General features: G+C 36.0%; 1 protein-coding gene across 1 annotated transcript; it reads right to left on the reverse strand.

The window, feature by feature from the left end:
* On the reverse strand, positions 1-27,055 carry LOC128245573 (4-hydroxybutyrate coenzyme A transferase-like). The gene is made up of 8 exons (XM_052963771.1): positions 26,778-27,055; positions 25,662-25,814; positions 24,676-24,915; positions 23,199-23,387; positions 21,478-21,693; positions 16,856-16,993; positions 14,251-14,379; positions 1-9,119 (listed from the first exon to the last, which is right to left on the reverse strand). The coding sequence occupies exons 1-8, from the start codon at positions 26,944-26,946 to the stop codon at positions 8,929-8,931; spliced, it is 1,425 nt and encodes a 474-aa protein (XP_052819731.1). The 5' UTR covers positions 26,947-27,055; the 3' UTR covers positions 1-8,928.
* Between the last annotated feature and the right edge of the window lie 63 nt (positions 27,056-27,118).

Raw genomic sequence — 27,118 nt, forward strand, 5'->3', positions numbered from 1 at the left:
TTTCTTGGGTATAAGATTTTAATACATGTAAGGATGTGCCATAAACAAATACACAATTACATTATAACAAAGGCATGCATACTGATCTGTAAAAACCTATAAAATGAATAATGATACAGTAATAACATAGTTTTGTCAGAGTTACATTTATAAGCAGAATATGATGCCATGCACTTGAATTTACACTAGTAGAAACAGTCGTGATGGACACCCTCAACCTCTCCCTCCAAACAACTTTGGTTCAATGTCAAGTTGAAGAACATAGGAGTGAAATGTTGGAAATTGACAAGTGTTCAAAGGCCTATATTGACAAACAATCCCATTAAATTTCAGTAGACTCATGAGTTTATATGTTAAGGATCATAACTCATGTTAGCACGAGTGAAATGCTGACCAACATACCTATTAAGTTTCATGAGTGTATGTATAACACTTTTGGTGCTACTTGCAACAGAATACTTCAAAGACAACTTTTTACAAAGTCAAGGGCCATAACTCTTGTCAAGTATAATGCGACAGAAATTGTAGGTGCAAAACTTCCCGTGCTGACCAACATACCTGTTGTTTCATGAGTGCATATGTAACACGTTTGGTGCTACTTGCAACAGAATACTTCAAAGACATTTTTTTCACAAGGTCAAGGGCCATAACTCTTGTTTAACCGAGTGAAAAGTGACATAAATGGCAGGTACACAACAGCCCATGCTGACCAACATACCTATGAAGTTTCGTGAGTGAATGTATAACACTTTTGGCGCTACTTGCAACAGAATACTTCAAAGACAACTTTTTACAAAGTCAAGGGCCATAACTCTTGTTAAACCAAGTGAAAAGTGACATAAATGGCAGGTATACAACAGCTCATACTGAGCAACATACCTGTAGAGTTTCACAAGTGTATGTGCAACACTTTTGGTTCTACTTGAATACTTTACGGACCATTTTTCACAAAGTCAAGGGCCATAACTCTTGTTAATCTGAGTGAAATGTGACAGAAATTGCAGGTGCATAATGCTGACAGATATACCTATGTTTCATGTGTGTGGGGGTAATATCTTTGGAGCTACACAAGTGTGCAATGTGACTTGAAGCGACGAAAGCAACTCCTACAGGCTCCTATGTATGTTTTATCTTTGTGTACAAATATAACCATGTCATATATAATAACTTTCATATACTTGTATGTATAATACTTTTACAATTGAATGTGTTCCTGAGGCAACTACAATAAAAAAGCAATGCAGAAAAGAGAAGATGAAACTACAAAAGTATTCCTATAGACATTATTTAGTTGATAATATCATCTTTATTGTCCACAATGACAACTAAAAGGAAAGGACAATTAATGGCAATATATTAAACAAACATGGACATTAAGTGGCTGATGTTTTATCAATGATGTTCACTTAGAACTTGTTTATAAACTGTAGAATACATATTACTCTAATGAGAAGGTTTAGAATAACAAAATAGATGATAGATTATGTGTAGATATTGATAACATACTTAATTGATAATTATGATATACGACCATTTGGATCTTCTCGGCCATTCTCCATCGAAAACAACCTCAGATGTATGCCGAACATAAGTAGAAGTAGTTGGTAATTTTTTTTATAAAATACCCCGTAGTATAAATTAATAGTTATGTTTTTTAAATGTGCATTTTGTATATCTAAGTTTAAATTGATTGCCAGTGATGTGTTTTATTGCATAATTAACTAATATTACCTGGAGGTTTAACTGCTAAATTGAAATTACTACACGATCTACTAGCAGTGTAATTAGAAATTTCTGACATCATAAACCATCCACATACAGCAGGAGTGTGGTTGTTTTCCATGGAAAATGGCCGAGGAGTTCCGAATGGATATCAGAGAATACACACATGTTTACATGACTGAAATAACTCTCGACTTTTTGGATGTTGCCAATGACAAATACTGAAAAAAATCAGCAAGGTTATCATCAACAATCTTCACTCTTGATGGTTAACAAAGTTGATTACCTTAGAAATATATTGTTGAGATGGTAGTTAGGTCAACAGACGAGTGTACAAACACAGCCAAATGGCATATCAATTTATGGAAATAGTTACGATTTCAACTATTCTAACCAAACTCTATTTTTATTATATCATACATAAAAACATGATTATGCAAGTAAGTACAAAATGATATAAAAAAATGACAAGCATTTAATAAAACAAGGTTATTACTTGCATATGACAAGGTTTTAATGCCCGATTTTTAATTTTGATATGTGTGATTTTGCAGGATGTATATTTTTAGAGGAAAAAGTAAATGCTACTGACCCATATTCTCACTGGTCTGACCTTGTTTTTGACCAAGGTGACCCATATTCACACAGGTCCTACCTTGTGTTTGACTGAGGTTAGCCATATTCACACAGATCCGACCTTGTTTTTGACCATGGTGACCCATATTCTTACAGGTCCGACCTTGTGTTTGACTGAGGTTAGCCATATTCACACAGGTCCGACCTTGTTTTTGACCAAGGTGACCCATATTCTTACAGGTCTGACCTTGTGTTTGACTGAGGTGACCCATATTCACACGGGTCCAACCTTGTGATTGACCAAAGGTGACCCATATTCTCTCTGGTCCAACCTTGTTTTTGACCGATGGTGACCCATATTCACACCGGTCCGACCTTGTTTGTTTACCTAGGTGACCCATATTCACCCTGGTCCAACCTTGTGTTTGACCGAAGGTGACCCACATTCTCTCTGGTCCGACCTTGTTTTTGACCAATGATGACCCATATTCACACCGGTCCGACCTTGTTTTCGACTGAAGAGACCTGTATTCGCACTGGTCCAACTTTGTGTCTGACCGTGGAGACCCATATTCACAATGGTTTGACCTTGTTTGTTTACCTAGGTGACCCATATTCACACTTGTCTGACCTTGAGTTTGACCGATGGTGACCCATATTCTCTCTGGTTTGACCTTGTTTTTGACCATTGGTGAACTATTTTAACTAGTTTTTATCCAAGAGGACCCACATTCCCACTGCTGTTAAATACCATGTTGACAAATATTCTGATCAATTAAGAACAAATAAAAACTGTTGTATATATGACATCGAAAAATGAAATTTCACACAAAATTGTAAATTGCCCGCCACTCAACCAACAGTTTTTTTCCTCTCTATAACCAGGAACTTTTCAATGAAAAATACGGCTAAAATTCTTCAAGTTTCACCAAATTGGAAATTCATCAAATTGTTCTTTTCTTATCTCTCTTCTGTATATCATGATTTGAAATTTTAACAAAATGTGTTCTACCAGAGTTGATACAAGAGCCGTCGTAAGACAGCGCGCTCGACTACGCCGCTTTGACTTAGAATACAATTACGATGTAATAATACCAAGTTTGGTCTCTTTATGTCAAACCTAACTAAAATTATTCGATACATAAGGTGACTTTGATGCTACACTCCCACCAGCCGGTCCAAACAATGACGCAACTCAAATAACTTGATTTCCCATTATGAATAATGTGGTTAAGAATATACAAATATGCCTTTCACAGGAAATAAAAAATAAAAAATTCAAAGGCCATAATTTGTATTTGGGCTTAAAACGGAGTAATGTTTCTTGTTGTAAGATGGTCGTAAATAATTTTAAATTTTATTAAGTGCATTTAATGAACGGTATGGAAGTCTTTTTTATTAAAATCCCAACTTGCCCTTAACTTTTACTTGCCTTAAACTTTAACCTAAGTCAATCAGGGGCCATAACTTGTATTAAGGATATGGAGTTATGTAACCTCATTGGGTGATGGTCCTGAACAATTGTGTGAAGTATTAAGTCAATTGAATGAAGGGTATAGGAGTTATTAAACAATATCCCAACCTGCCCTAAAACTTTAACCTAAGTTCCATGGTCAATCAGGGGCCATAATTTGTATAAAAGATAATATGGAGTTATCTAACCTCATTATGTGATGGCTCTGAACATCTGTGTGAAGTATTAAGTCAATTGAATGAATGGTATTGGAGTTTTAAGTGAAAATCCCAACTTGCCCTAAAACTTTAACCTGCCCTAGAACTTTAACCTAAGTCAATCAGGGGCCAAAACTTGTATTTTGGATAATATGGAGTTATGTAACCTCATTGTGTGATGGTTCTGAACAACTGTGTGAAGTATTAAGTCAATTGAACAAAGGATATAGAAGTTATTAATAAATATTCGAACTTGCCCTAAAACTTTAACCTAAGTTCCATAGTCAATCAGGGGCCATAATCTGTGTAAAGAATAATATGGAGTTATCTAACCTCATCATGTGATGGCCCTGAACAACTGCATGAAGTATTAAGTCAGTTGAATGTAGGGTATTGGACTTATAAGTGAAAATCCAAACTTGCCCTTAAACTTTAACTGGATCTCGACGCCGACGCTAGGGCGAGTAGTATAGCCCACCTATTCTTCGAATAGTCGAGCTAATAATAAACCATTTGAGGTAGACGATTCTGAAAAGCAGTGTTTACCAGTTAGTAAAGTTTAAATAAATGCATAATATTTAAAGGGATTTTTACGGACTTTTTTTTATAGTTTATTGTTTATTTTATAGAAATTATTAAAAAGGGAATAGAAAACTGACACAATAACTTTGATAGCTAGTACATGTACTTGATGATTGGATGAAACGATTAATATCAGGATAAGGGCAAATATTAACTAATTTCTAACCCAAACATAACAGCATTCATAAAAATACTAACAACTAGATATCAAAACTATTACAAAATGTTCACACACACAAATGCAACTTACAAAAAAAATCATTTTAATCAGTTGCATCTTTTTTTTAAATTATATAGCAAATGATCAGTTACCACTAAACAACCCGTATATGCATTGTACTACATTTGTGTAAGAGAGAACAAGCAGTCAACTAAAAGCCAAAACTCAACAAGATAATCTAGATGCAAAGATCATGTAAATCACTTATGTTTCCAATATGGTACAGAACTTTAAATAGAATAACATATTAGATCAAACTGCAATAAAAAAATGCTCTAAAATACCAACGAAGTGAATGATTAAGTATGCTCATACCAAAACAATCCAGCAACATCTACTATCATAACTATGCCTGTATTATGCAGACAAGACTATTATTGTAATCATAAGTACTAAGTGGCTAAAATGTGTACTATCAACAAAGTAAAGACTCGACACAAAGTCATTCAAAGTTATAAAATGAAAAATGCCATTTTTTTCTAATGAATATCACTTTGACCTTGACCTTGGACCTATTTACCAAAAGCCCAATGGATCATCTATGGGCATGACCAGTGTGTATACCAAGTTTGAAGACGTTACACCAAATAACTCAAAAGTAATTGATCGTAAACGAAAGCACACATGTTTTTTTCTAGTGATTCTTACAATGACCTTGTCCTTGGGAGGAATTTACCCATAACCAAAGGGATCATCTTTGGGCCTTATCAGTGTATATACCAATTTTGAAGGCTCTATACCAAACATTATTCAAAAGTATGGAAACAAAAGTATGCAGGCAACGCCAGACAAAGTAATTCATGTCTGACATACTTTGAAGGCAACACAAAAAACTTTAACAATATTAAATAATAATGTAACCTAACAACTAATAAATGATATTATGAAAGAATAATCTCACAGTTGTGTTAAAATCACCTTGAGCATGGTCTATGCAGGTGAAACATCACACGATTAAATAAAACAAATTGGTTGCAGATGCAGATATGTGCACATTAACAATCAAGTTACTGTAAAAGGCTGGTTGTCCAGTTAGCACAGTGGTTAGTGCACTCGCTTCTCACCAAGGCAACCTGTGTTCAATTCCCAGCCTAGGCACATTTGGTTTGTGGTCACCAAGTCAAACAAGTGGGTTTCCTCCGGGTACTCCGGTTTCCCCCACAACACTAGACCACACTCCCGAGCAAAATCATGCCAATGAGAGTGATTACGGTAATATTATAAGTTGCAACAGCTTGTTTCACAATCGTTGTAAAATTAAATAAGTTTAAACAAGTAACTGTACACGTACAACATGGCAACCATTTCAAAACAAGGCAAATTATACTAGAATTTCTCTACATCCAACAATGCACCAAAAACCATATTTGATAAAAGAATAATAACAAAATAAAACTAAACATGTACATTACATATGTATCAATGTCATTTAACATTGATCTATATACATCGCCTAATAGATATTGCATGGTTAATATGCAGTCTAAAATATCACTAAATGTACATTAAAAAAGTAAAAATAACATAAACAGCCTGTTTTACATTAACCACACCTTTAACTGAAAGGATAAGTACCTTATATCATGATGTTATTCAAAAATCACCTATAAAACACATGTTTCATTAGAGTGTTATATAACACTGCCATCCATTTTTGTAGTCATTGCTGTCTGTATAGATTTTTACATCCGAGTTTCTCATGATTATAAATACCGACCATACACAGCATAAAGAAGGCTATCATGTAGGATATGATTATAACAACTCTAAAAAGATATGCCCTTTTAACTATAGCAACATTTGTACCATGGAGTGTTTTCTCTGTTTTCGTCTATGCATTAACTCCAATATTGGAACGGTAACAAATAGGCGGAGCATAACTGTGCTATAACTTTTGTGCTGATAAATTACAACGCTATTCATGCTAGTTATTGAACATTGTTCTTGACAACATGGTCTTATAGTATGAAAGATGTACCGGTAACTAGAGATTGCTTTTTTGAAAAAGCGCATGTCTCCCCCATTGTGTGGTCGTAGGTGAGAAATAATCAATGATGGATCCCAAAATCAATAGGGGCCATCAACTAGTCATGACTAACTGGCATACCAAGTATGAAGTTCCTGGGTGTAAACGTTCTTGAGTTATTGAGCAGAAACCGGTTCTTCACCTCAAGGTCAGTGACCTTGACCTTTGACCAACTGATTGCAAAATCAACTAGACATCATGACCAACCTCACTTCAAAGTTTGGTGAACCTAGATCAAAGCATTCTCCTGATATTGCACGGAAATATTTTTTTACATTAGAGGTCACAGCGACGTTGACCTTTGACCTTGTGACCCCCCAAAATATAGGAGTTTTCTAAACCTCATGATCAACCTCCCTACCAAGTTTGGTGAACCTAGGTCAAACCATTCTCAAGATATTGAGCGGAAATGTTTTTTACATTGGGGGTCGCCGCGACCTTGACCTTTGACCTAGTGACCCCAAAAACAATAGGGATCTTCTACACCTCATGACCAACCTCCCTACCAAGTTTGGTGAACCTAGGTCAAACCGTTCTCAAGATTTTGAGCAGAAATGTTTTTTATATTGGGGGTCGCCGCGACCTTGACCTTTGACCTAGTGACCCCAAAAACAATAGGGATCCTCTACACCTCACGACCAACCTCCCTACCAAGTTTGGTGAACCTAGGTCAAACCATTCTCAAGATATTGAGCGGAAATGTTTTTTACATTGGGGGTCGCCGCGACCTTGACCTTTGACCTAGTGACCCCAAAAACAATAGGGATCCTCTACACCTCACGACCAACCTCCCTACCAAGTTTGGTGAACCTAGGTCAAACCATTCTCAAGATATTGAGCGGAAATGTTTTTTACATTGGGGGTCGCCGCGACCTTGACCTTTGACCTAGTGACCCCAAAAACAATAGGGATCCTCTACACCTCACGACCAACCTCCCTACCAAGTTTGGTGAACCTAGGTCAAACCATTCTCAAGATATTGAGCGGAAATGTTTTTTACATTGGGGGTCGCCGCGACCTTGACCTTTGACCTAGTGACCCCAAAAACAATAGGGATCTTCTACACCTCATGACCAACCTCCCTACCAAGTTTGGTGAACCTAGGTCAAACCATTGTCAAGATATTGAGCGGAAATGTTTTTTACATTGGGGGTCGCCGCGACCTTGACCTTTGACCTAGTGACCCCAAAAACAATAGGGATCTTCTACACCTCATGACCAACCTCCCTACCAAGTTTGGTGATCCTAGGTCATGCGGTTTTCCAGTTATCGATCGGAACGAAGTGTGACGTACGGACGGACTGACGGACTACCGGACTGACGGACAGGGCAAAAACAATATGTCTCCCCCAGAGAGGGGGAGACATAATTAGAAAATATAATAGTTTGTTATGACTGCAAATAGAATTTCAGTCAATAAAAATGTAAGTTTACCATAATAAAGTGTCAATAAACAGTTTTAAAGGTAGAAATACTATTTAGACACAGCTGACCCTGAGTAATAAAACCTGATCAAACCCACCCTATCTTTATCGGCAGTGGAATTGAAAACATTTTTTTGGCTTATATCGCTTTCCCCTCGTTGTGGTCAAATCTAAATAAGAATTATAACATAAGTGTAACAACTACATAATAACTAATACAACAATGTTCTACCTCCCAAATCTTCTGGTTTCAAGTTTCAGAGCAAAATTAATGGAATGGGTTCACACCAAACTTTCTCTACAACTATGACAAGAACACCACAAGCTGGGAGGCAAACACTTCTCTGTTTTTCATAATCTACCAAGAGGCAAAGCAAGACCAGAGTTATGGAATTTGTTACTTCTTTGTATAGGGTCATAGTGGATATGTGAATCCAGTGGCATGGCCGAGTTCATTTATTAATATGACATTTCATATTATGATACACATAAATGTTATGTTAACTCTTGAAAGATTTTTAACCTAGAGCTATAACAGAAGTTGTGACTGGTTTGTTCAAGGTTTGCACACACTTTGCAACACCAAGGCTATAAGAATACCTCCAGTTCAGTATTTGTAAAAACAAACAAGCTAAGAACAAATCCTATAAAAATAAAATCTACTTCAACTATAAATAATGCCATTATGGACTTTTCAGATCTATATTTTATTTGAATGGAGCCGGCATACATTTAAGGCGCTCAAAAGCTTGTTTTTCCAGCATTTCCCGATGGTCTGGGTGAGCTATACTGATCAAATCGTATGCGCGCTCTCTCAAGGTCTTTCCAAATAGATACGCTATACCATGCTCTGTGACCACATAATGTACGTGGGCTCGTGTAGTTACCACACCAGATCCTGAAATTATATTTTTACAAAATATATTTAAATATAAATGTTTTACATCCCTAAAATTCATTTCATCAACTTCTAAAAAAAATTACAAATAAAAAATTAATTTTTACGTATTTTTACCATTAAATTTATTGGTTTTGAATACAAAAAAAGTAAAAACATCATAATAAAATAATTTTTTCATAACATAATCTTCAAGAATAAGCCTTATAATTGATCCTATTGGTGTTTTCTTTGTATAATTAACAACAATATCTAAAAAAATAATCTTTATTGTTTACTATCAACATCATGGTAGATTTTTAAAAAAAAATCAAAAGTTATCTATTTAACAATCACATAAAGGGATTAATTCATGTCAGCCTCTGAAAAATATAATGTTTATGTGAAATGTAAATGAAATGCTCATAACAATGATAAAACATCTCATCAAAAGTTCAAAGTAGAGTTCTCGTCTTCATAATTATTTAAACGTGTAAGGAAAACCTCGTCTTTTGCCTAAAAGCGTTAACACTGTTGAAAATTCCATCATTTTAGGATTGGATTTACCAAATTCTTTTCAAATGTGTAGCTCCGACACTTGTTGTTTGGTCTTTAATTATTCATAAAAGTAAGTTGTTTCTTTTATTGCCAATACAAAATCTGTAAGCGAGGCTCCTTACAAAAAGATCTAGATATTTGGATATTTATGAATCTGTAAAATTGTCAAATACCTATATCGAACCATTGAACAGTTTCCCAAACATACCGTGAGAAATACAAGTATAATTAAAGTTTTGAAAAGTAATTGAGTTCAGCTTTAAGTTACAAGACAATTTTTGCTTAGTATTAGCAATGTTTAAATGCATAATTATATATGAAAAGGCAGCAATTTTATATTTATTTAAATGCATACATGCGAATCATGTACGCATAATACTTAATCTTACTCAATGAAACAAAAATAATGTTGTTGTTCTGGTTATATGTTTACCAAAAAAAACCCAGGCTTGGTCAAATACTATTTTGGAAAACTGTTGTATTGTGTTTTTATTACATTTTGTATTCGTCCACATTTTATCAATTTCAAACTTTTAATAAGGGTCACAGGACTCAAAAAATAAGCTTGCCTGGGTAACCAGAACAAAAGCATTAATTTGATTATTAAAATATCAATAAAAGTTAAACCTTAATTAAACAAAAATGTATTATTCTTTGTATGGAAACAGAATAATATATCAAATTGTTCTTTGATTGCTACATGACTTTAACTATTCATTTATATAAAAACAATCAGATGATGAATGATGTTGCAGTAGTTATAAGAGAAATGTTAACACATCCAAACTGACCCAAAAGACCCAAATGTTAGAAAAAAGCAAAAGCTTTACATTCAATGCAGGCTTTGCATGTGTTATCTCACAAGACAAAAAATAAACGAGAGATGCTTGTCAAACATTATGCTCCTGTGAGCGCCATGTTGTTAGGAATATTTGGACAATTGAATAAAATAAGCATGAACCGAAATGACAGCTGATTTGTCATTGACATTGGATGTCTTTGAGGCAGTTTGAAGATTATGACCATTCAAAGCGTGAGGATAGTGATACAGTTTTTAACAAGAGATGTTTGTCAAATATTATGCCCCCCTGAGCGCCATGTTGTCAGAAATATTTGGACAATTGAACAAAATATGCATGGAGTGAAATGACAGCTGATTTGTCATTGACATTGGATGCCTTCGAGGCATTTTGAAGATTATGACCATTCAAAGTTTGCCGATAGTAGGTACAATTTTTAATCATGTTCATATGATGACTGATATTTGCAGATAAAAATGTTTCCTCTTAGCAGCAGGGAATAAGTAAATATGACAACTTTTTAATGATGAATATGAGTTATGACCATGACCTTTGACTCTATGACCTCAAAATCCATAGGGGTCATCAACTGGTCACCCCCAACCTAAATGTCAAGTTTGAGGGCCATGGGTGCCGGCATTGTCAAATTATCACACAGACAACCTTTTTGCGTTGAAGGTCATTGCAATCTTGACCTTTGACCCAATGACCCCTTAAATCAAAAGGGTTCATCTACAGGTCAAGCCCAACCCCAAAATGAAGTTTGAGAGCCATGGGTGCAGGCATTGAAGAGTTATCCCTCGAACAACGTTTTCACATTGAAGGTCACTGTGATTTTAAAATTTGACCCGATGACTCCTAAAATCATCTACTGGTCAGGCCAAACCTCCATGTCAAGTTTGATGGTCATAGGTCCAAGCATTGTTGAGATATCACTGGAAGAAGCTTTGTTAACTTTTTTTAGTTAAAGGTCACTGTTACCTTGACCTTTGGCCCAATGACCCCCCCCCAAAAAAAAAAAAATAGGGCTTATCTACTGGTCATGCCCAGCCTCCATGTCAAGTTTGATAACGATAAGTCCAGGAATTAGCCTAGGCATTGTTTAGTTATCACTCGGACAAGCTTTTAAATCCTATTACCATTAAAGGTCACTGTGACCTTGACCTTTGACTCAATGATCCCTAAAATCAATAGGGATCATCTACTGGTCAGGCCCAACCTTCATGTCAAGTTTGATGAACATACGTCCAGGAATTGTTGAGTCATTACTTGGACAAGCTTTGGTCTACCGACGGACCGACTGACCTACCGACCGACATGTGTAAAGCAAAATACCCCTCTTCTTCGAAGGCGGGCATAATAAACATGTTCAGATGATGACTGATATTTGCAGATAAACATGTATCCTCTTAGCAGCAGGGAATAAGTAAATATGATGTAAAACTTAACGACAATATGAGTTGTGACCCCGGGACCTTTGACCTCAAAATCCAAAGGGTCAAGTTTGAGGGCCATAAGTGCAGGCATTGTCGAGTTGTCACACAGACAAGCTTTTTTTATTCAACGTCACTGTGTTCTTGACCTTTGACCAAATGACCCCTAAAATAAATAGGGGTCATCTACTGGTCAGGCCCAACCTCCAATTCAAGTTTAAGGTCCATGGGTGTAGGCATTGTCGAGTTATCACCCGGAAAACCTTTCAGTATTAAAGGTCACTGTGATCTTGACCCTTAACTCGATGACCATAGGTCCAAGCATTCTTGAGTTATCACTGGGACAAGCTTTGACAACCTATTCCCGTTACAGATCATTATGACTTGAACGTTGACCCGATGACCCCTAAAATCAATATCATGTAAAGTTTGATAACCATAGGTTCAGGTATTGTCCAGTTTTCTATCGGACAAGCTTAGGCCTACCGACAGACAGACCGACCGACCAGAATGTGCAAAGCAATATACTCCCTCTTCTTCGAAGGGGGGCTTAATAAATATTGAGAAAAATGTGAAGCAGTTCAAGAAAAATAAAAAAAATTGTCTAAGGGACCATAACTGGAAATCTACATGTCACAAGCATACCACTTGGGGTTCTTTCCTCTAATCTACAGCATAGCCTAGCAAAGTAACATTGTCATCAAATATCTCCACATTTTATGCTCTATGAAATTTCTTTTGTCTGTGTACAATGTCTATAATGAGCCATGCACAAGCATTAGGATTATAAAAGTGTGCCATGCCAGTATTATATACATTTCTGTATTTTTATGGAAAGCATGAATAAATATATTTGTCTAGTCAATTTGTTTTATTTTGCATTGTCATAAAATATTGCATTTGCCTTGCCACACCAGGTATGTACAAAATTAGAACACAATAATTATTCGATGGTTACTAACAGTTTGGGCCCTGTTTCAATAAAGGTCGAAAGGCTTAAGATCGCAAATTTCCAGGAGTAACCCCATCTTTAAGAACATTTAAGGTTTAGGTTCTGTCCGTTACCCTACGGGTGGCCCCAAGCACTTTTTAGCAGCATTAAGGTAAATAAATAAAATATGGCTTGTCCAAGGATAATAACCCGACTCCCAGAATGTTATGCAATATGGACATCCAGAGGGTAGGTGTGTGTTTTATTCAGAGATGTTTAATACCTCGAACATCACCGGGCCCTATAAATTTGACTACAAATAAAAAAATTAGGGATGCAAACGAATTGCAAAATAGATATTCGAATATTTGGTAATTCTTTCGATCGAATATTCGAATATTTGTTTACCGAAATACATATTTTAGAGGATGTAGTAAACTACTATTATTATTCCGCTGCCTTTTGTAAACAATGTGAAATTAGATGGATTCCTAGTAAAACAGTGTTTTGCGCCAATGGAAGGTCTTTCCGTAGGATGATCAGCCTCGTTCTGAGATTGACCTCTAAACTTACTAAATATAACTATGGAAAACCCAAACCAACTCGGGAACTAGTAAAATAGTAAAACGAAAACATAAGTGGATTGGACTTATCTATTGTACAACAATAGAGGAAAGATATTCTAAAATCCATTTCAAAGCACGAAAATTGTATTGAAAGATGGAAACAGTTTCAAGCACATATATGCAACAACATTATTGAGCACAATATTACATGTACATTATTGTGGCATTCATATCATCACCTCGTTTTGCGCTATGTTGCACAGCATAATTTGCAGCCAAGACAACACATTGGTGTTAAAGCCGATTCCTAGCCAGTTATTGTAATAGTAGGGGGACGTTTTATAGTACCTGACGATATGTCCCTAAATGACACATGACGCGTGTCTAGTCATCACATTCACACCTCTGGGATTAGGGGCCAATCTTGTAAAAACAAGATAAACGAGCTTTATAAACAACATCAGTGATGAAGGCAAAATGTGTTCTGTTTTCTTTATTGAACTTATTTTTCGAATATTCAAATACCGATTTTGACATTCGAATACCAAACGTTTGATCGAATATTCGAATATTTTTTTTGCATCCCTAAAAAAAATAGGTTATCATTATTATCTTTAAAATAATTTTATATAATGATCTCAAAACTATTTAAAAGGAAAAAAACACAATCTAACCAAAAAGATAAAAAAAATTTGGGCTTTAAGCTTTATTAAGACTTTATCTTGTTATGTGTGACTTCAGACGTTTCATGAAATTGAGGCCCAAAGCATGGTTAAATAGAAAACAAGCTGGGAGCAGTGGCAAAGCATAAACACATTGATAGGCAAAGCAAAGTAAGACCTCTATGTGCTTAAGCTATCTCACCACGCTGCAATGTCGATACAATTTTAGTTTCTCCTCGCTTAGTTGTGGATGGCATTGCAATTATGGGTTTTCCTTTGCCGTCAAGACCAAGGGCAGCACCGCGGATAAAGTCTATCTGGCCTCCAAATCCTACAGAAATATATAATACCATAAAACAACAACTTTCATTTTTTTTTTTTAAAAGCAAAAAATTACCTCTTTTCAATATGGAGACAATTTTAGATTCCCCACGTTTGGTGGCCGATGGCATAGCTATAATTGGTTTTCCTTTTCCATCCGTTCCCAATGCAGCACCTCTTATGAAATCCATCTGGCCTCCAAAGCCTACATGAAGTTTTGCGAACACAGTTTATTGTACACAATACATCAATGACATTGTGCACACAGAATTAAACCTTACTAAAAGCCTTGGAAATAACAAAGCAATTTTACACTCGGGAACTGTGTAAGCTGTGTGATTTCAAGAACTTTGTAAGCTGTGTGATTTCAAGAACTGTGTAAGCTGTGTGCTTTCAGGAACTGTGTAAGCTGTGGGCCTTCAGGAAGCGTGTCAGCTGTGTGCTTTCAGGAACTGTGTAAGCTGTGTACTTTCAGGAAGTGTGTCAGCTGTGTGCTTTCAGGAACTGTGTAAGCTGTGTGCTTTCAGCAACTGTGTAAGCTGTGTTCTTTCAGGAAGTGTGTCAGTTGTGTGCTTTCAGGAACTGTGTAAACTGTGTGCTTTCAGCAACTGTGTAAGCTGTGTGCTTTCAGGAACTGTGTAAGCTGTATGGTTTCAGTAACTGTGTAAGCTGTATGCTTTCTGGAACTGTGAAAGCTTTATGCTTTCAGGAACTGTGTAAGCTGTATGCTTTCAGGAACTGTGTAAGCTGTATGGTTTCAGGAACTGTGTAACCTGTATGGTTTCAGGAACTGTGTAAGTTCAGGAGCTGTGTAAGCTGTGTGGTTTTAGGAACTGTGAAAGCTGTATGGTTTTAGGAACTGTGTAAGCTGTATGCTTTCAGGAACTGTGTAAGCTGTATGCTTTCAGGAACTGTGTAAGCTGTACGGTTTCAGGAACTGTGTAACCTGTATGGTTTCAGGAACTGTGTAAGTTCAGGAGCTGTGTAAGCTGTGTGGTTTTAGGAACTGTGTAAGCTGTATGCTTTCAGGAACTGTGTAAGCTGTACGGTTTCAGGAACTGTACAACCTGTATGGTTTTTAGGAACTGTGTAAGTTCAGGAGCTGTGTAAGCTGTGTGGTTTTAGGAACTGTGTAAGCTGTGTGGTTTTAGGAACTGTGTAAGCTGTATGGTTTAGGAACTCATGTAAGCTGTATGGTTTCAGGAACAGTGTAAGCTGTGTGATTTCAGGAACTGTGTAAGCTATTTGCTTTCAGGAACTGTGTAAGCTGTGTGCTTTCAGGAACTGTGTATGCTATTGGCTTTCAGGAACTTCGTAAGCTGTATGGTTTCAGGAACTGTGTAAGCTGTGTAGTTTCAGGAACTGTGTAAGCTGTGTGGTTTCAGGAACTGTGTAAGCTGTGTGGTTTCAGGAACTGTGTAAGCTGAATGGTTTCAGGAACTGTGTAAGTTGTATGGTTTCAGGAACTGTGTAAGCGGTGTGGTTTCAGGAACTGTGAAAGTTGTATGGTTTCAGGAACTGTGTAAGCTGTGTGGTTTCAGGAACTGTGTAAGTTGTATGGTTTCAGGAACCGTGTAAGTTGTATGGTTTCAGGAACTGTGTAAGCTGTGTGGTTTCAGGAACTGTGTAAGCTGTGTGATTTCAGGAACTGTGTAAGCTGTGTGGTTTCAGGAACTTTGTTAGCTGTATGGTTTCAGGAACTGTGTTTGCTGTACGGTTTCAGGAACTGTGTTAGCTGTATGGTTTCAGGAACTGTATTAGTTGTGTGCTTATGCTTCACATTGTACATCATGCTGATTAATTTCAAAATAAACCCAGGGACGTAACATGGCAGCTATTCCGGCAATAGTTTTTTACCTTGATAAGCATGCTTAGTGCCACTGATGACATACAAACAGAGTTTCATGGGAAAGTTTTGACCCGGTTTTGAGTAATCATATCTTAGAACTAGCTTTTGCACAAAAATACCAGTGACAACACCTAGGCTATGACAATATCACAACATTTTTTTAAAAAGGCAAACAAGTGAAATTATTTATGGATGCAGCAGTAAACATCAATGCAATTATTTTCAACTTATACCATTTATAACACATAGTCAACTCACATTTATTCACATCACTGATGTGTCCATATACATAAAGAAGTCTTACATGATAATAATAAGCCTATGAATCTTCACATTATAACACTTGATGCTTGTCAGCTAAACACCATCAGTGTCGAGCCAAAGTAAGAACATGCATTCAAAAATTGAAAACACATCAATTAGTGAAGTTTAAACTCTTTTATAAGAAGTACTTTTATATATGTATTAAAAACTAATTTAAAGTTTAAAAAGTATCAAATCTGATCTTTTTATATTTGTTATGCTTTAAAATGAAGGCATACAGTTACTCTGAAAAGGACATGATACAACTTGTATAATGAAATGTTATATATACATTTTATAGATTTTCAAAAACCTTACAATATTGTACACATACCTGAGTAAATCCTGGTTCCAATAGAATCTGCACATATTTGTCCAGTTAAGTCCACCTCTATACATGAATTGATGGCCGTCACTTTAGGATTCTGGCAAATAACGGCGGTGTTGTTTGTAAAGGCCACATCACACATGTCTGCAAGAAAAAAAACAGTCATGTTGATTGTAAAGGCCACATCATTATGTCTGCAAGAAAATAACAGCCATGTTGTTTGTAAAGGCCACATCATACATGTCTGCAGGAAAAATAACAGACATGTTGTTTGTAAAGGCCACATCACACATGTCTGCAAGGAAAATAACAGCCATGTTGTTTGTAAAAGCCATATCATTATGTCTGCAAAGAAAATAAAACACATGTTGTTTGTAAAGGCCACATTATTATGTCTGCAAGGAAAATAGCAGACATGTTGTTTGTAAAGGCCACATCACACATATCTGCAAGGAAAATAACAGCCATGTTGTTTGTAAAGGCCACGTCACACATGTCTGCAAGGAAAATAACAGCCATGTTAACAGCCATGTTGTTTGTAAAGGCAACATCATTATGTCTGCAAAAAAACAAACAGCCATGTTGATTGTAAAAGCCATATCATTATGTCTGCAAGGAAAATGACAGCCATGTTGTTTGTAAAGGCCACATCACACATGCCTGCAAGGAAAATGACAGCCATGTTGTTTGTAAAGGCCACATCACACATGTCTGCAAGGAAAATGACAGCCATGTTGTTTGTAAAGGCCACATCACACATGCCTGCAAGGAAAATGACAGCCATGTTGTTTGTAAAGGCCACATCACACATGTCTGTAAGGAAAATAACAGCCATGTTGTTTGTAAAGGCCACATCACACATGTCTGCAAGGAAAATAACAGCCATGTTGTTTGTAAAGGCCACATTAATATGTCTGCAAGGAAAATGACAGCCATGTTGTTTGTAAAAGCCACATCACACATGTCACTAAGGAAAATAACAGCCATGTTGTTTGTAAAGGCCACGTCACACATGTCTGCAAGGAAAATAACAGCCATGTTGATTGTAAAGGCCACATCACACATGTCTGCAAGGAAAATAACAGCCATGTTGATTGTAAAGGCCACATCACACATGTCTGCAAGGAAAATAACAGCCATGTTGTTTGTAAAGGCCACATTAATATGTCTGCAAGGAAAATGACAGCCATGTTGATTGTAAAGGCCACATCACACATGTCTGCAAGGAAAATAGCAGACATGCTGTTTGAAAAGGCCACATCACATATGTCTGCAAGAAAATGACAGCAGTGTTGTTTGTAAAGGCCACGTCACACATGTCTGCAAGGAAAATAACAGCAATGTTGATTGTAAAGGCCACATCACACATGTCTGCAAGGAAAATAACAGCCATGTTGTTTGTTAAGGCCACATCACACATGTCTGCAAGGAAAATAACAGCCATGTTGTTTGTAAAGGCCACATCACACATGTCTGCAAGGAAAATAACAGCCATGTTGATTGTAAAGGCCACATCACACATGTCTGCAAGGAAAATAACAGCCATGTTGTTTGTAAAGGCCACGTTACACATGTCTGCAAGGAAATTAACAGCCATGTTGATTGTAAAGGCCACATCACACATGTCTGCAAGGAAAATAACAGCCATGTTGATTGTAAAGGCCACATCACACATGTCTGCAAGGAAAATAACAGCCATGTTGTTTGTAAAGGCCACATTAATATGTCTGCAAGGAAAATGACAGCCATGTTGTTTGTAAAGGCCACATCACACATGTCTGCAAGGAAAATAACAGACATGTTGTTTGTAAAGGCCACATCACACATGTCTGCAAGGAAAATAACAGACATGTTGTTTGTAAAGGCCACATCACACATGTCTGCAAGGAAAATAACAGACATGTTGTTTGTAAAGGCCACATCACACATGTCTGCAAGGAAAATAACAGACATGTTGTTTGTAAAGGCCATATCACACATGCCTGCAAGGAAAATGACAGCCATGTTGTTTGTAAAGGCCACATCACACATGCCTGCAAGGAAAATAACAGCCATGTTGTTTGTAAAGGCCACATCACACATGTCTGCAAGGAAAATAACAGCCATGTTGTTTGTAAAGGCCAATTCACACATGTCTGCAAGGAAAATAACAGCCATGTTGTTTGTAAAGGCCAATTCACATATGTCTGCAAGGAAAATAACAGCCATGTTGTTTGTAAAGGCCACATCACACATGTCTGCAAGGAAAATAACAGACATGTTGTTTGCAAAGGCCACATCACACATGTCTGCAAGGAAAATAACAGCCATGTTGTTTGTAAAGGCAACATCATTATGTCTGCAAGAAAAAACCCCAGCCATGTTGATTGTAAAGCCCACATCACACATGTCTGCAAGGAATATAACAGCCATGTTGTTTGTAAAGGCCACATCACACATGTCTGCAAGGAATATAACAGCCATGTTGTTTGTAAAGGCCACATCACACATGTCTGCAATGAATATAACAGCCATGTTGTTTGTAAAGCCCACATCACACATGTCTGCAAGGAATATAACAGCCATGTTGTTTGTAAAGGCCACATCACACATGTCTGCAAGGAAAATAACAGACATGTTGTTTGTAAAGGCCATGTCACTCATGTCTGCAAGGAAAATAACAGCCATGTTGTTTGTAAAGGCCACGTCACACATGTCTGCAAGGAAAATAACAGCCATGTTGTTTGTAAAGGCCACGTCACACATGTCTGCAAGGAAAATAACAGACATGTTGTTTGTAAAGGCCATGTCACACATGTCTGCAAGGAAAATAACAGACATGTTGTTTGTAAAGGCCACGTCACACATGTCTGCAAGGAATATAACAGCCATGTTGTTTGTAAAGGCCACGTCACACATGTCTGCAAGGAAAATAACAGCCATGTTGTTTGTAAAGGCCACGTCACACATGTCTGCAAGGAAAATAACAGACATGTTGTTTGTAAAGGCCATGTCACACATGTCTGCAAGGAAAATAACAGACATGTTGTTTGTAAAGGCCATGTCACTCATGTCTGCAAGGAAAATAACAGACATGTTGTTTGTAAAGGCCACATCACACATATCTGCAAGGAAAATAACAGACATGTTGTTTGTAAAGGCCATGTCACACATGTCTGCAAGGAAAATAACAGACATGTTGAATGTTAATGAAGTTAAGGCAAAGATTTAACTTAATGTACAGTGAGGCTGATGATGATGGCACCAAGGATAAGACAATTCCTTAAATCTTTTTCTTCAAAAAATGGACAAGCCCATATGTGATTCTTTCATATGTCTTTGATTTCCCTGTTTTGCCAGGCCTTTAAATCTCTGACCATCTCACCCTTATATGACAAATCACTTGCAACAATGCGCCATCTGATAATATTTTGGTTTATATTAATGATATATATGCTTATAGCAAGGCTTCTAAAACTTTGAATCTCAATTGGTCCACCCGATTTCTTGTAAGAAACACAGCAGATTACAACTGTGTACTGTATCCGTTAAAATACCAGTGCAGTTACTATTTTAATGTAAACAACAATGATGTCAACAACATTTTTAACTGTAACAAAATTCTAAACAATTGGCCCTTTGTTTTAAAACTTATATACGTTTTTTTGAAAGCATTATTATGCTTTGGGTTTGAATGTAGAGAAGGGGTTATCACCTTTTAAGTAGGAACAATGTATATGTTACACTCAATTCACATTAAACGCAATTAAAATAGTATATATCAATGAGTACGAGAGTAATTCTGGGACATTTTAAAATATTTTCCTATTTTTTTTAAATATCTGAATAAACGTTTCTTTATAGTAAACTTGTTGATCTTCTTGTTTTTGAATAATGCAAAATAAGATGGAATTAAATCACTTGACTTTGTTTTAATTGATTCTGAGGTATTCAAAGTTAGTCATATTCTAGTTTGACAGTTATAAATCTCCTCAGCAGGTTTTTTAATCTGCGTTGAAGTTGATATTACCTAGTTTATAACAGATTTTAACTTTGAAGCATTTTTTCCCCTTAAGATAACATTGTTAAGAACAACATACAAATATATATATATATATATATACACACACGTCATGACATGATGCTCATACTATCCCAGGTACCTTGTTCATCAAATAATAGCAAGGGGAGTAACACCTGCAATAATGTTAAAAAATGTTTATTGCAAGATTTTGCTCCCTTGGGTTAACATTTTCTTTTAATCAGCATTTTATCATATTTTTATGCACTATTACTGCACTTGGGGCTTTAATACTGCCCGTTGGAATAATGTGATTTTGTAAACATAGGTTAACTTCGGATACTTAATTCAAACTTATCTTTACCTGTTTGAAAGTGTTTTTACCTGGAGAGATGTTTCAAGCACCTCATTAATAATCACAAAATGCTTGACACTTGTTTCCAAAATGAAGGAAAGATCATAACTGACTGAGAACTACTGCATTCTGGGAACTATACGGCTTTATTTTGCAATTTTCTTTTAAGTTTAGCACTGATTATGTTTATAAATCCATAGAACAAGTATGTATCATTGTGTATTGTATTAGCTTTATAGAGATACTGGCACTTCTCAGCCTTTAAATACTCACCTACAAACGGATTATTATGCATGAAATTGTACAGCTTCTTTGTTCCAACAGCAAAACTGCTCACAATCTTCCCAGTCATGATCGTTTTATTGTTGTTAGTTATTGCCCCTTTCTCACAAAGGTCCACAACTCCGTCAGAGAACATCTCCGAATGTACACCTAAGTCTCTATGGTTACCCAGCTGGGCCAGAACTGCATCTGGTATGGAACCAATACCTGAAATAATTCACTTATGAAAATAACATTTAATTATCTTAAAATGATCTGGAAATTATTAGGCTAAAGTTTAGATCTTTCATAAAAGGAATGGTTTTGAATCATAAACTTCAGAATTATATGACACTCTTGTTTAGTATTGATTTTAACCTCTACATCAATCATAAACATTCTTTATAATGTCAAAACAACTCATATCAGAATTATATGACACTCTTGTTTAATATTATAATATTAACCTCTACATCATCCCCTCATTGATAATTATATACGTACCACTAGAAATTTATCATTGAGTGATTTGTTTTCCAGTCTATACTTCAATGAATAACAATGTTTGCATGCATGTCCTTTGCATGTCCTTTTTATATGAACGTAAGCTTTTTTACATTGCACTGTTTCTGTTTCCTTGCTGATAATGTTATCACCATCTGACATCAAATAATGTGTAAATGTATCGCAATGCAAAAAAATATGTTTAAACTTATAGCAATATTTAAGCCTTAAAACTAAACATTGGTTGGTCAAGGGATCAAATCTAATCATGGGCTGATTGTATGCTGTTGCTTACTGAAATTAGCTATTAAAGTGAATTTGTTGAAGTTTTGACACTTTGATTGGCCATTACCGTACTCTTCAGAAATAATATTGCAATATGGAAGTGTCAGTCAAGAGATTGTGCTTATAAACATTGTAACCAAATTTGGAAAATATTAGATAAGAATACCGAAGTAAGGGAGGGGACAAAGTAATAGTGGTTATTTTTTGACAAAAAAAAGAAATGTCATTACTCCCCAGTTAATAATGTCATCTGACTTGTTGGTCGAACTCAGTCAAGATATTACTCCAAAAAACATTGTATTTATGTTTGGTAAAGATTGGATAATGCATGCTCATGTTAGACAGCTGACAGAAAACATTTGCTCATTTTCTTACAATTCAAAGCCCATATCTCTGGAGTTAATTGTGCGATATGGGTGTTGGGCAGAAATGAAAGTGTGGGCCGTTGAAAGAGGCACCCATGCCAACAACTATCTATAATTATGCCATGCTACAGAGGTAACATAAAGATCAGTTGAAGATTAAAGTGACACTCTTATTCAAAATCAATGCATGCATACACATGTATAACAACAATCAATTTTGACTGATATACCTTTAACTACTTACTAAATAATGCATTTATGGAAAATATTAATTACTGATAACAAGATTGTGACTGTGTATCTAAAAGCAGAAAGGGCAAAAAATATTAAATGATTGTTGATTGCTTTTTACTGTGGTCTACTATAGTCTCATAAGGTAGAAATACCATGTTTTATGCTCATTTCTTTAAAATTAAACTTGGTATCCTTCATAAGAACCACTGTTTTCGACATTTATTCATCCTTTTTGATAAATTAAAACAACTTTATAAATGATGTAATATTATTTGGTATAAGAGTGCATCTTTAAAATATAATAACAACCTCCCGTATTCTACCAATTTCTTCAAAATCACAAACCCATCTGGAGTGTGGCCCCATCCTCTACCAGGTTTTCAGCGACCAGCTTTCCAATCATCACTTCCTCTTTTGACAGCTCAACTCTCTTCATCTCATGTAGTGTATCATCGCATTCGACCATGGCGTCAACGTGAGATTGGTGGATAATTCCATCACCAAACGTGCGGGGCAGGTTCTTGTTGACCTGGGCTAAAATGGTTCAATATTTTCTTTTTTCTTATATCAGTTTAAGTCAAAGCTAAAGGTATGTTAAAGGTTAGATTCATTTTACGTCACAATGTTTAAAATTCAACTTTATAAGCTCTATAAAGCTTTCAGTGACCGTTTTAAAGCTGCACTCTCACAGATTGAACGTTTTGACAACTCTTTTTTTTTGTCTTGGAACGAGCCAATTTTTGCGGAAATTTATGGAAACCAGTTATATAAGATTGTTGACAAAAAATTAGATCGCAGATTTAATATATTTAAGAAAAAAAAAAGATGTTTTATTCATTTTTCTTAAACCCTTAGTAACGCTTTAAGCCTTAAAACATTAATTTTCTAACAGAAATATGAAAATCTGCGCTCTGATCTTTTGTCAGCAATCTTATAATTATCATTGGTTTGCAGATATTTACGCAAAAAATTGCTCTTTCCAAGACAAAAAATAAAAAAGTTGTAAAAATGGTATATCTGTGAGAGTGCAGCTTTAACATTTAAAAAAAATCTGTTACGTCTGATAACCAGTACTATCACCGAGTGATGAACATTTAGTGACAAATATTTGAACAATTTTGAAAATCTGCTATATTTGATAACAAGTTTTATCACCGAGTGGGGATCGAACCCAGGACCATTGGATCATATGGATCTAGTAATCAATAGTCAATTATGTTAACCACCCCATTGCCACTTATAAGTTGAAAGTGTTTATTGTATGACAGTTTATTATCAAAAACTTACTAAACCTTGTGTAATTTGAACGTCAGTAACATAATTCAAAACTAAGCAACAAATTTTGACAAGACAAAATAAAAAAATTATGAAGTCTATTTTTCATGATAATTGTAACTGAAGACTAAGAGCAGGATGAACATGTTGAGCTCAAACTCAATATAAATTTCACATTTATTGATAAGCCAACTTTTATTCCAAGACTATCTTTCAAACAGAGAATAAAACCAAACATTTCTAATTGCTACACATGTAATGAATGTCTTCTTTTAGATATAGGTTTTTAGCAATCAGTGGATTTTTTTATGTGAATTCTTACTAACATGTATTTAGAAATGACCATGATTATTGGTTTTACATATAAAGCAGAAAAACAGGGAAATTCTATTTCAACTTATATTTTTCAACTTATATCTTTGACTTGAGTACAGACCAAATGAAACTTCTGTGTGTCGGAATTCTAGCCTCATGCTTGAAAAATAATCTAGAAAATCATTTAAAAGTTTAAACTGTTAAGGGTAAAACATTTCTAAACAGTCCTTACCAATGATATACTTAGCATTCTGTATGGCAGATCTTGTACAGTCAACACTGGTTCCAAGGGAGCAGAATCCATGTTTGTCTGGGGGACTAACGGACACAAGGGCAACATCTATGTTTATGATGCGTTGCCTGAATAACCGGGGAATCTCGCTCAGAAATATAGGGATGGCATCAGCACGTCCCTCTCTGATAGCTTGACGAGAATTTCCACCAACAAATAAGGAATTGGAACGAAACATATCTGCAATGCAAGTAAATACGTTATTGCTGTAAGAGAATATGAAAGTAAGTTCTTACTTGAACAAACAAAATGCACATCATGGTAAGATAATTATGAATGTATTGTAACGATTAAGTCTTTTAACAAGTTTCCAGTTTTCACATTATTTTAAATTCCTAGCTTGATGGATATGTTGATATTGGTCTTCCTGCTGTAGCAAAAACAAGAGATGTTTGTCGAACATCATGTCTCCTGAGCGACGCTGAGAATATCGAATCAAGGGGTTTTAAGATGAAATGAATTTATTTTAAATGGTTGAACAAAGTTTTCATGACAAGGAAGAAAAACAATTCTTCCTATGAAATGAGGAAAAGTTTCCATAAGACTGGTGAACTTGACCTTTGATCTAATGACCAGCCCACACTCACAAAATATAGGTAATATCATCTGGTCAAAGGCAACCTTCCACTGTTGGTTCTAGGTCAAACTATTCTCAAGTTATTTTTTGAACATTTCTTTTATAACACTGTTGACTGTGACATTTGACCTACTGACCTTAACTACTACTCATCTACTGGTCAAGGGCAACCGACCACTAATGTTTCATGGTCCTTTCTCAAGTTATTGTGCAGACAAAACATTGTTGACCACCAACTGATACAAATAACCACCAACTATCCACATTTCCAAACCTACACTAATTCATGACAAAAAGGAGGCATGAAAAAGCTGTAGTTTAACTGTTATAACAACAAATATCTGCTAACCATCATATTCCGGTTCATTGTACAGGCCTGGTCCCTCTGTGTGTATATGCATGACTTCGACATCGCGAATGTCAGCTCTCTTGCCATGATCACACATCGCCTGGATGAGGTGTACAGGGGTGGCTGCAGCACCATGGATGAACACACGCTGACCTAAATGAGGAAAATAATCTTTGAACACCTTCACTTTTGTGCATATCATGTGCATAAAAAGGCCAATACAAGCAGTAAACAATCATTTCAATGCACTTATTTGGGATGGAATCCAATGAGGATATTGTGTACTAGAGACGTCACATGTTATTTCATGACACCTTGATGTAAGATTGGAATAAAACTTTGGTGAACAGCTTTAAAGGTTTTAAACTTTAAATTGAAACACACACTTAAAAAATGGTAGGGTCGGCATCTTTTTCGTAGGTAGAGTCGGGTTACCCGAACCGAGCCCGAATCAAATCAAATTACAAAATGTCCCTTATTCCTATACAAGATAATACAACACAATGATAGAAATAAGTAAATTAGCCCACATGTTGGTTTTACTAATTCATTTTTGCTTGATTGTAAAGACAACTGAACGCTGATGATAAACTTATGACAAGCACTGCTGCAATATCTACTAGTACAATGGATATATGAAGTAATTCCGGCTTGTTCATTCAGAAGTTTAATTTCGACGTCTGACTAGTTCTGTTTTTAGCAACAATAATGAGAAATCAGGGATACTTTTTAATTATTTTAACATTTCTTGTGAATCCCTGTGTCGAGTCATAGTAAAAATAGTCGTCAAAAGACTCGTTGACGGCCATTTTGGTGGACTACTTCTAACTTCAGCTTTCATTAGATTGTTAAAACATTACCACACAGAAATGGAAACTGATAACATTCCGAAACAATTTGTTATGCCTTTCACGTAAAAGTCATTAGTTTTGACCTGGTGGTGACCTGCAAACAACAAGTCATCAACCTTATGCTATATATACATGTATATTAGTGCACCCATGCACAATATTATTTTTCCACATGTTCAAATGCATATTTCTGCAAAAACAAAAGCAATCAAACAAGGTCAAAACAACCGAATTTACAGTATTCCCCATTGTTCCTACCGCGTACCGGACTGAATCACTTGCACGGCTTCCTCAGCTGTTTTCCAGTCAGGGGTCCTGTCCGGTAATGGATGGATGGGTTCCGGGGAGTATAGGTAGTAACCGCGCTCTACACTCTTCCATAAGGGCCGTCTGCAACTGCCCTGCAACACTCGAGATAAATTTCGGAGTGACATCGCTTCTTAATTCAGGAATTAACTCGAAAATGTAAAGAGTTTGTTCCAAAACATAACCGACCTTACATTGACATAAAGGAAGGTGAAGTTGCTACCCGGCTCAACTATTATTTATATGTCATGCGTGCTAATATTGGGAGCCAAACATGACAAATCATTCGTCGCATGGATA

This window comes from Mya arenaria, chromosome 9, assembly GCF_026914265.1.
Source record: "Mya arenaria isolate MELC-2E11 chromosome 9, ASM2691426v1".
Classification (NCBI taxonomy): domain Eukaryota; kingdom Metazoa; phylum Mollusca; class Bivalvia; order Myida; family Myidae; genus Mya; species Mya arenaria.